Consider the following 12,050-nt stretch of genomic DNA (forward strand, 5'->3'; position numbering starts at 1 on the left):
CAACTCCCTCCCCGCACCCGCCCCCCGCTGCGGTGCACTTGGCTCCCTCGCCTGGTCGCTGCGCGCGCCCGAGCAGGGGCGTGACGGGGGGGGCCAGGGAAGTCCAGACCCCACCGTTGCTCGCGCAGAAAAGCGCATGCTGTAGGGGGTGTAATTTTAAAAAAATTATGGGGGAGGGCCCCCAGACCCCCCCTTCGCGTGGCTCGCAACTTCGGTTAAACGGTTACACAACCGCCTGGTACAAATCGCTGTACACGCCCCTGGCCGAGCAAATTGGCCAACTTGAAAAACGAACGCCCCCCCCCAAATACATGAAGCTGGCTAACGGGCTGGAAAGTCATCATCAGCATATCAATATCTATATCCATTGTAGTCTATTGAAACATGAATCCTTGTTTGCCAACACCGAGTGTTCAAATTGACGATCACTTGAACCCTGGAAGGCGGGGTGTCAAGTGCATCAATGAAACCACCAGCTGTCTGCAGTGCAAAGCTAAAACACACTCACCAAGTAACCTGAAACAACAAAATGTGAACAGGGGATGATGGTTGAGAGAAAGGGGGAGGGGGTTCATGCACACGGATATATTTACACACACACACACACACACACACACACACACACACACACACACACACACACACACACATGACCATGCATAATATTATCAGTAGTGTGTGTGTGCAGAGACAGACTAAGAGGGACACATAGACATAACATACAAAAGCGCAACATCAAAAGAAGACAAACATACAGCGGAGAAGGAAATGGCACGACAAACCACAGACGACGTGAGAGGGACTGTGTACCTGATAACTAAACGTTATAGCTAAACCGACTAGGCTCTCAACTGTTACCGTCGATAACGGACCAACGTAGAGTTAAGCGAGAAGGGAACTTGTGGCTACGTTATAGCCTAGGCCTACTACAGGCAAGTCACATGAGATTGCGCACGTAAGAAGTAGAAATTCACACAGGAGCATCAAATAATAAGTTGATGGTTTCATACTTTTCTATAATTTAGATGAGCCTAAGATTTTTGTAACAGTTGCTAAGGCTCATAGGGTCTATGTCCCCCAGGGTACTGCCGGAACGTACCCTGGGTACGGTCGCGGTAATACCGTGAACGTACCCTGGTCACATATTGATATGTTAGGGTTAAGGATAGGTTAGGGGTAGGGTTGATGTTAGGGTTAGGATTAGGTTAGGGAGTAGGCGTAGGCGACTCATAGTACTCGTTAGGTGAGTAGGCGAGGCACGTACCGGCATATTAGATAGTAGCCAGGGTAGTTCCGCAGCTACGCCTCCGGGGGCGAGTTTTTTTTTCCCTAGTCGACATAACATAGCGAAGAATTAGCCGCCTCTGATTGGCTGCTTTACGATTTGGCTGTGCCTTTGACAAGAAACAAACGCCCATTTGTAACATAGCGAAGTAATTGCAATTATTTGGCAATAATAACCCTAACGCCTAACCTTAACCCTAACGCCTAACCCTCGTAACTACGCCTAACGACCTAACCCCAACCCTAATTAAATTAATTACACGACTAATCAAATGAAAAATAAATATTATAAAGAAAAATTTTCATTAAAATTTAATTGTTGTAAATCATCATGCGAAATATTTCCGTTAATTAGAAAACAATAGTTAAATGGATAAAGATAAAAAAATACAAGAAAACAAAAAATAATTAAAACCCAACGGGTTCGAACCAGCGCGCTTTCACACGTAACGGCGTGTTCTATCCACCACGCCAACGAGGATATATAAGAAACAGTAGCATGACATATGCTAAATGAGCAAACACGCGCTGTTTTGACCAGCGCAATCAGAGGCAGGATGAAACCATCAGAAAACAATCAGAAGGCGCTAAATTCTTCGCTATGTTATGTCGACTGGGAAAAAATAAACGAGCACCCCGGGGGACGTAGACCCTCTCAGCGTTGCTAAGACATGTTTTCTGAAATCTGTTTTGATGTCCCACAGAAGCGACATATATGATATGTAAAAATCCTGTGCACTTCCCGACTACAAAACTGTCACACGAGATTGCGCAGTCTCATGCACATAACGGTTCAGCATAGGTCCAAATCTCTATACGGTCTAACGACAATGTATATTACCAATAAAGCAGGAAATAATGAGAATAGATGACATTCAATGGCAAAAAACATTTGTTCTCACAAATTAAGAACCATGCAGTGCCAGTGGCAGTGATCAACGGAAGACGTTGTGTTGATGACTGACGGAAAGTGGAGAAATGAATTTCGTCTGCAGAGTCCGAGTGACGATCCCAAATTGATTTTGTGTGACACAAATAGACCATCTGAGTTGTTTTTACTGCAATCACTTTTGTCATACAGACAAAAATATTGTGTGCGCAATCTAATGTGTCAGCATTGTACCTGAACTGCTGAACGCAGCGGAGGCGTGCTTGTATTATTGCCGCTGTAAATAACGAAGAAACAAGATGCGACCGTGACCCATTCTCCAGCCCATTGCTGACGCAACATGTAGCCCTTCTACATCGGCGTGTGCCATATTTGGGGCAACAAAATCGAGTTTCCAATCCCGGTTCCATCAAAACCATTCTGTCAATCCTGTCCCACAAATACTCAATTTTGTGGCACACAAAACTCAATTTCTGCTCAATCTGTACCCACAGAAATCAATTTGGTAAACACAAAACTCAATACTGTCGATAACCGTTGTCCAACAAAACTGATTTTTGTTGGCTAAAGAGCAGCACGAATGGTAAGAAAGGGCTACCATTGTCAGAAGAAACAAGATGGCGCAGACACATTTCTCCAGCCCAGTTCTGCCACATGTAGCCCTTCTTACAATGCGATGTTGCGCATATTTGGGGCAACAAAATCGAGTTTTGTGAAACCGTTGCGATAGAATGAGTTTGTGTTTTACAAAACTTTGAGTTTGTGCGACCGGCTTCGACAGAATGCGTGAGTTTTGTGTTACAAAAATTGAGTTTTGTGGAACCGGTTCGACAGAATTAATTTGTGGAACAGGATTGAACAGAATTGAGTTTTGTGTTACAAAATTTTTATTTGAGCTTTTGGTGGACCGGGATTAACAGAATTGAGTTTTGTGTTACAAAATTTGAGTTTGGTGTACAGGATTGACAAGAATTGAGTTTTGTGTTCACAAAATTGAGTTTTGTGAGACAGAATTGAGTTTTGTTAGACAAAATTGAGCCCTGTCCTGCATGGCGCCCCGTATGTATGGATTCTTGTGATTTGAGAACTGATTTCCTGTTAGTAATTTTCGGTTTATACGTTTGTATTTCTAGTTTACGTGACCAAAATCGACACATGACCAAAGAGAAGTGAACTAGATGTAAAGATGAGGTGTTTATGTGATCTAAAATAAAACTATCGTTTGACTGGACTTGACCGCCTTCCTAAGTATTTCTCGACGGGTGCCGTAACAACCATAATTCCATAATATATTACCATTATTGCTTTGTGATGATATTATAGCCAGGGGCGGATCCAGAGGGTTTGGATGACCAGTTTCCATAGTTCTAGTTACAGCTAGGGGGTCCGGCGGCATGCCCCCGAGAATAAAAAAAAAAGGCTATATTTGGTGCATTCTGGTGAATTTTGAGGGTCAATTCTGAAGATACCCAGCCTGTGACCGGTTTCTGGAAACCGGTGCAAACCGGCCAAAATCCGCGCCTGATAGCTAGGGATTTACCAACCTTTGGACTGCGAACGTGTGAACGGATGCTAACCTGTGAAATGATGCTAACCAGAGATTTCTAGTTCTACTCCTAAATTAACTGTTATAATTACATCCAGTCAGAGTAGTAAGTTCATTTCTGACATTCGGTAAGGTGATAATTTGTAGAAACGTAATAATCGATACGAGTATAGTAGCTTAGTGTAAAACTAGTTAAATAGTATTAGTAATGTCACGTATCGTACTTTTCAGGCGAAATCTTTACATGTTTACATGAGGATGTCAACTCAACATATGGTTTTTATTTTCATTATTTCAAACTTCAATGGTGATCAATAAAACGATCTCGCATATCTCTCAGATCGGGTGCAGTTGCGTACTTTCTTGTCTTCGTCGGCCTCGCCAGTCTCGTCTTTCGACGTTAGGTGGTTCTAGGGCTGTATTGGCCTTTCGGGTGGTCTTCGTGATGTGAGGGCTCAAACTCGGGCATTCTGAGATTGTCATCCCATGTATATGGGTGTACAGTCGTCTGATTTAGGATCTGAGTGTTCAGTGTGTAGAAGTAGATCAACATACAGTCCGTGCGCATTTACTGCTGTGAGAACACATGTCCCATGTTAGACCACGTCTCGAGTAGACGGAGATAGTCTTGGACGACTTGATGCTCATGATAAGTTCTGATCTGCCTGTAGACCAGCCAGACGTATGCGAACAATTAGGTCTGATTATTTAGACCATTTGGGAGACCATTTATGTGGTATAAGAAAGTACGGGTACCAAAACAGTGTCCGGTGTACCCCAGACATTACAGCTATACAGCATGTGTTATACCGATGGTGTAATTAATATAGGCGCGAATTCTCCGAGTGGTCCATGATTATGAAGACCCGGCTTCAATTTTGATTGTTGTCATCGAGGCCGATGAGTCCTGATGTATATGCGTTTGTGTGCATTTGCGATTTTTTTAATTTTCTGCTGTGTCATGCTCTATGTCGTCGACCTAAGTGTTGTACTATATGCGTGCATGCAGTTTGTGCGTGCGTGCATGCTTTCAGAGTAGTAAAACGTTTTAAATAAACTTTATTAACGTGTAACGTGCGCAATATAAATCAATAAATATTATTATATTATTATTAAATATTATTGTTATATGATAACATAATCGTCGATTATATATATGATAATTATATTTGCAACAATTGTCGAAATGATTTGTAGTTGGTGAAATTATTGTGACGTGTTTGCAATGCATTCTGTTATGTATCATTTTGTATAAATACAGTGTAGGTCGTTGTGTTATTTAGAGAACGATTCATATAGAATCTGGAAACTTGGGATTTTTTACTTTCTATGTTCACACTGAACACAAAGCAACCTGTTTCCAATTTTTTAAATATGTCTAGTGGCAAAATTCAAGATGGCGGCCAGCATATACCGAAAAAGCAATAAATCATTATATTTAAACCAATTTATTCAATATATGCACAATGATAAGCTTATTATGGACATGCACTACGTTATTAGTCATCACAGCCGCTGTCATCTTCATCCTCGCCCTCATCATCACTGTCTGTCTCCTCATTTGCAACATTAGTGCATGATCCGTCAGCACCTTCACACTTGCAAAGCTCTGTGCATGCCAGATTATTGGCCTTGCAAGAACACCGTCCACTGCATTTGCTGGCAATACATGAACACTTCACGAGGTCCACTAGTATCTATGTACAGTCATTGAAAATTTCAATAGCCCTGGCTATACTACTAATAATTTTCACACTGGAAGCAACATTGGAGAATACATGTACATGGACATCTATACACATTAGGTTACAGGCAACATTGGAAATATATTTCAGAACAACTTTTCTATATACAATCATTGGGTTCATTTACCAATATTACTGAAATAAAAACTGTGAGTAACTTTAGAGCTTTGAATTCAAAAGATCCCTAGATAAGATGAGTACAAACTAATGATGACAGGAACTGTGTACGAAGTATGTAGTTGCTAACCATTGACATAACTTGTTGATACAATGTCCGTCCCTGATCTATCTTATGTGCTACGCCGAGAGTACGCAGCTCACGACGAAGGTCACGCGGGAATCCATCGAATCCAAAACACTGCACGTGTTGGAGGGGGCGCTCCAGTGTTGCTGGGTCCTCATATGCAGTGTCCACGCCATCATGTTGGTCAATTGGGATTCCTTCAAATGGTGCCGCCAGATGAAGAAACTGTGTTTCCAGTTGGCATGGGGTACGCTGGTGTTCTGTAGAAATTTTCCGCTTATTTAGCGCAAGGCACAGCCGTGTGAGGTTCATCTGAATTAATGGCAAAAAAACCCAGTGTAGACACATCATGTCCGTCTCATTATCCGTGTTTAGTTGGCCTTCTCTCTCTAGTGTCTGAAGTAGAACCTTGAATGGTAGGGTTGCGCGGTCATTGATCAAACCCCACAGTTGTTCAATTGGTTGGTTATGGACCGAACTTCCAACTAAAGCGGAGCGCTCCCCTCGCTTGCCGAGCATCTCCTGCCACACCAGCTCGTTCTCTCCACCAAAATCAGTGCGTACACGTATAGGCCATTGGAATTGTTCAGTGGCACCCAAAAATGCTCTATGAACGGTGGCGGCTTTGTTATTGTTGGAGATATTCATGAACGTGACAAGGCGAGTAAACCCATCAACTCCTGTAATGCAAGAAAATGTTATTAATAATGAGTTGTTTATTACTAAAAGGAGCAACACTAGTAAATTGTAAACAAAGACACATATAACACATTTTGACAATTTAGTTTATAAAATTGAAAAAAAAATCTTCAACAAGCTTCCCCTCCTCCCCTGCAGATACTCCCAATATTTAGCCAAGTTAATTACTGCATGGAAACAATTGACAAATGAGAATTCAGCAATCTCATTAAATATGCACAAATTTGCTCGGATCATGTTGGCTGTCGAACTCATCCTTCGCCATCCTGAAATGCATCTACATATCAAATATTTTTTTAATTGGTCAATATTTAGCCAAGTTATTGTCCGGAACAAAACAAATACATGTACCGTAAATACATAAATAAAAGATATGGTATAGTATACAGTATTTTATTTTTAGTGTATACATTACATTTGTTAAAATCTATAAATATTAAATACTGAGTAGCCTACAAAATCAATTCATTAAAAACTTGTTATAACATAACAGCTGCTAAGTCTTTAAATAGTTTGGTTTAGCGTCTTTTACTATGAATTACAAGGTACCACTGGAAATTTGGAACGTTATACTGTATTTTCTCGCCATATCGCAAATGGGCAAGTTACTTCTTAGAATCAAATAGTTTTGTCTGAAAATCCAATTAAAGTTTCCATTTCTGGCCAAAAATAATGAGTGTCAAAAACTAATCAACCCGGGGACTATTATTATATAAGCACTGAAAGTATATCGCCTGCCCCACCCCCATGAAAAATGGCACTTCCAAATTTTTTACGTACATGTCTATATTCACTATATCGCCCACCCCCATAAAATATTACACTTCCAATATTTTGTAATAAATGTGAAAATATGATAGTGCTGGTAATGATAGTAATGAATCAAAAGAGGTTTATTAATATCGTACTGCCCCAGTTATGAGAACTGTGATAGCAATTTCCCCCATGGCTATTATTCGGGCAGGACCATTATTACTAATATTAGTAGTGAATATAGACATTACGTACCTCCATGAATCACCATTTTCCATTTGATGAGCTTATGATTGCCATCAATGTGCCACATATAATGTGGACACGGCACCGAGTACTGCCGGCGCTTGATGGTAACTGACCGCCTGGCCTTCACACCTTCACTATCGACATGGTGAATTGCAGCTCGTAGCTTCCATCGCTGTATTTTGATTGGAGGTGTGCGGGCTTTAAGGTGACCGTCCATCAAAACCTCACCATCATTTGGGTGGTTTTGTTTTATTTCGATGATAATGTCTACGAGGTCGTCATCCGATATGTCCGCATACTTATGTCTAATAAGTTCGTGGCGATTGATATTCCTATATATGGCTTTCGTTGCAACATGGAAAATATGGGCTATTTCAGTTATAGGCAAGTCAGGCGCTTTAGCCAGAGGGGTTGCGGGGGTTCGAAACGAACCCCCCCGGCCCAAGCCAAAAAAAATTTTTTTTTTTAAAATTTGCACAGAATTTCAGCCTCAGGTCGCTCGTGTGGGTTTAGTGCCTATATAAAATTTTTTTGCAAAATCTCCATCGTGCGGAAGCGTGAACAGTGAACAACCTCCCGCCCCACCCTCCCCCCGCTCGGCACTTGCTCCTCGCCTGGTCGCTTCGGCGCCCGAGCAGGCGGCGGATGTACAGGGGGTCCGACTGTACGACGACTGGACATCCTGTCTCCCCACATCGTGCGCCGCGCCCTCCTCACTGTACTCTCTCCTTCCAGTCCCCTCCCCCCCCCCCTCCCCACCCGTCCCTCCCACCCTCCCGGGCCTTCGCTTTACTCAATCTCTCTTTCTCCTTCCATGAGGGCTCGCTCACACGCTGATCCTTCTCTGTCTTTCCCCCGCCGCTACGGAGTCACAGAGAGGGGGGGGGCCTACTTGCTCCGCCGCAGAAAACGCAGATCATGAGGCTGGCGTTGAATTTTTAAAAAATTATGTTCGGGAAAGGCCCCCCTCAGACCCTGCCCCTTCGCGTGCTTCGGCACTCGGCTTACGGTTTACACCCCGCTGGTACTAATTATCCTGTACAGACGCCCTGCCGAGCAAGATTGCCAACAATGAAAAACGAACCCCCCCCCCAATAAAAAAGCTGGCTACGAGGCGCGGGAAGTCATCTCCAGACATATTCAATATCTATATCATTGTAGGCTATTTGAACATTAGAACCTGTTGTTTGCCGAGTGTTTCAAATGACGGTCGATCTTGAAGCACCTGGAAGCGGGAGTGTGTCGCAAGTGACATCATGAAACGCTCCACAGCTCTGCAGGGCCAAAGCCTAAACACAGCCCTCACCAAGACTGAAACGAACAAATGTGAACAGTGGATGATGGGTTGAGAGAAGGGAGAGGGGTCTTCATGCACACGCAGATATATTTACACACACACACACACACACACCACACACACACAGCACACACACACAGCACACACATACACACTGCTATAATATATGTAGTGCTGCTGCCCTGTCAGAGACAAGACAGGAGACGACACATAGTCACAAAATTCATTTACAATAACAGGGCAGACATCAAAGAAAAGCACACAACAGTACAGACGGGAGACCAAGGCAATCGCAGGACAAAAACACACCAGACTGAACGGAGAGGGACTGTGTTTACTGTATACTAACGTATTATAAGCCTAACAAGCGGACTAGGCTCTCAACGGAGAATGCTTACACGTTCGAAGGACGCAACGCTAGCAGTTAGCGAGAAGGGCAGGAATCTTGGGCGTACGTTAGTAGCCTGAGCCTACTACAGGGAGGGTCACATGTGAGAGTGGCGCGAGTAAGAATGTTAGGAAATCTCAGACAGGAGCATACGCAAGTTCTCTCGTGCTTTCATTGCCCCTCCGTCCTCCGTCGATGTTTTGGCCCTTAGTTCCTCTCGGACCGTGAATGGGGGCGAGCCGTGTCCGCTAGAGAGCAGTAGAGATTGATGCGTCTGGTGGTGAATCTCTCTAGCTTTTATCTTACGGCGCAATCTCATGCTGACTCTGGCCGGTGTAGTGGCCTAGGCTATAACGATAGCCACAAGTTCCCTTCTCGCGCGTTAACTCTACGTTGGTGCCTTTCGACACGTGTGAACAGTTGGAGAGCCTGTCGGATTTAGCTATAACGTTAGTATTACAGTAACACAGTCCCTCTCCGTCAGTCTGTGTGTTTGTCTGCCATTACCTTTCCCGTTGTATGTTCATGTGCTCTTTTCTTTGAATGTCTGCAGCCTGTTTGTATGTGTCTACCCCGCGCTAGTCACTCGTTGTGTGTGGCCACACGAGGAGCTATGCGACGAGGACCGAAACCAGCTTCCGGCTGAAGACCATGCACGGGGGACGGGACAAGAGATGAAATTTTGTCTTTTCTTTGAATGTCTTCTGGCCTGTTGTATGATTGGCTATGGGGCCTGTCCGTCTGTCTAGCGCTCTGTTTCTCTGACACACACCACTATATAATTATGCATGTGTATTCGTCGGCAGCATCGTGTCGTGTGTGTCGCTTAGTGTGTGTTTACCAAGCGCCATCGTGTGTGTGAGATGTGTGTGGTCTGTGCGGCGTGTGTGTTAAATTATCAGCCGTGGTGGAGCGTTCACAAGTGTTTCAGATGCGATATAAATAGAACCGCCCTCCCCCGTTCTCTCTCAACCCATCAATCCCCCCACTGTTTCACAATTTGTTGTAAGAGAATGGCCCCGCCAGGCAGCAGAACAAACACCAGCGACATCGATATACTGACGTTCGGTTTCGAGGTCTTGCGGATGCTGTGGTGTTTACTTTTGGCGGCCTTACAGAAGCCTGTTGGTTTCATGATGTCACTTGAGACACCCCGCTTCCAGCGTGTTCTGTTCAAAGTGACGTCATTTGAAAACAATTCGCGGCAACACAGGTTTCATGTTCAACAGTAGACTACAATGGATATAAGATAATTAGACTTATGCTGGGCAGGATTGATGACTTGCACCAGCGCCGTTGAGACCAGCTTTGTATTTGGGGGGGGGGGGTTCGCTTTTTCAATGTTGAGCAATTTGGCTCAGGCATGGGGCGCTTGTACAGAGAATTTGTACCAGGGGGGGGAACCGTGTAACCCGGAAGGCTTGGGCAGAGGCACGCGAAGGGCGGGTCTGGGGGGCCCCCCCCATCAATTATATTTTAAAATTACACCCCCTCAGATGCGGTTTTGCGCGAGCAAGCGTGGGGTCTGAACTCCCTGGACCCCCCTGTACACGCCCCTGCTCTGGGCGCGAAGCGACCAGGAAAAGAAGGAGCCATGCAGGGCAGGGGAACTGAGTGATATCGCGAGCGGGGTCGTTACTGGGGATAAGCATAATACTAGGGACGTGGCGTGGCGGGAGTGTTGTTGTTCAACTGTTCACGCCTCGTTAGTAGTCCGTCCAAACGATTGCGAGATAATTGCCCAAACAAAAATTTTCCATTACACCTAACAAATTAGAGCGACCTGAGGGTGAAATTCTTGCAATTAAAAAAAACAATTTTTTTTTTTGCTTGGGGCCGGGGCGGGCGGTTCGGTTCGAACCCCCCGAACGCCCCTGGCTACGGGCCTGACTTGCCTATAACTGAAATAGCCCATATTTTCCATGTTGCAACGAAAAAACCATATATAGGAATATCAAACGCACAGAACTTATTAGACATAAGTATGCGGACATATCGGATGACGACCTCGTAGACATTATCATCGAAATAAAACAAAACCACCCAATGATGATGGTGAGGTTTTGATGGACGGTCACCTTAAGCCGCACACCTCCAATCAAAATACAGCGATGGAAGCTACGAGCTGCAATCACCATGTCGATAGTGAAGTGTGAAGGCCAGGCGTCAGTTACCATCAAGCGCCGGCAGTACTCGGTGCCGTGTCCACATTATATGTGGCACATTGATGGCAATCATAAGCTCATCAAATGGAAAATGGTGATTCATGGAGGTACGTACATGTCTATATTCACTACTAATATTAGTAATAATGGTCCTGCCCGAATAATAGCCATGGGGGAAATTGCTATTACAGTTCTCATAACTGGGACAGTACGATAAGTAATAAATGTGAAAATATGATAGTGCTGGTAATGATAGTAATGAATCAAAAGAGGTTACTTCTTTAGAATCAAATAGTTTGTCTGAAATCCAATTAAAGTTTCCATTTCTGGCCAAAAATAATGAGTGTCAAAAACTAATCAACCCGGGACTATATTATATAAGCACTGAAAGTATATCGCCTGCCCACCCCATGAAAAATGGCACTTCCAAATTTTTACGTACATGTCTATATTCACTATATCGCCCACCCCCATAAAAATATTACACTTCCAATATTTTCTTGCCATTTGCGATATGGCGAGAAATACAGTATAACGTTCCAAATTTCCAGTGGTACCTTGTAATTCATAGTAAAAGACGTAAACCAAACTATTTAAAGACTTAGCAGCTGTTATGTTATAACAAGTTTTTAATGAATTGATTTTGTAGCGCTACTCAGTATTAATATTTATAGATTTTAACAAATGTATGTATACACTAAAAATAAAATACTGTATACTATACCATATCTTTTATTTATGTATTTACGGTACATGTATTTGTTTGTCCGACAAGTAACCTTGGTTGGCCA

The 12,050-nt window shown here is 43.5% G+C and overlaps 1 protein-coding gene across 1 annotated transcript; it reads right to left on the reverse strand.

Moving 5' to 3' along the window:
- Positions 1-5,520: 5,520 nt before the first annotated feature.
- LOC106808906 lies at positions 5,521-7,801 on the reverse strand (the record flags this gene model as incomplete). Its single annotated transcript, XM_014811821.1, is given in 2 exon segments — positions 5,521-6,388; positions 7,416-7,801. Coding segments are annotated over 2 exon segments (1,126 nt in total), but the record flags the coding sequence as incomplete, so codon positions are not given.
- Between the last annotated feature and the right edge of the window lie 4,249 nt (positions 7,802-12,050).

This window comes from Priapulus caudatus, unplaced genomic scaffold (genome assembly GCF_000485595.1).
Source record: "Priapulus caudatus unplaced genomic scaffold, Priapulus_caudatus-5.0.1 Scaffold312, whole genome shotgun sequence".
Lineage (NCBI taxonomy): Eukaryota > Metazoa > Priapulida > Priapulimorpha > Priapulimorphida > Priapulidae > Priapulus > Priapulus caudatus.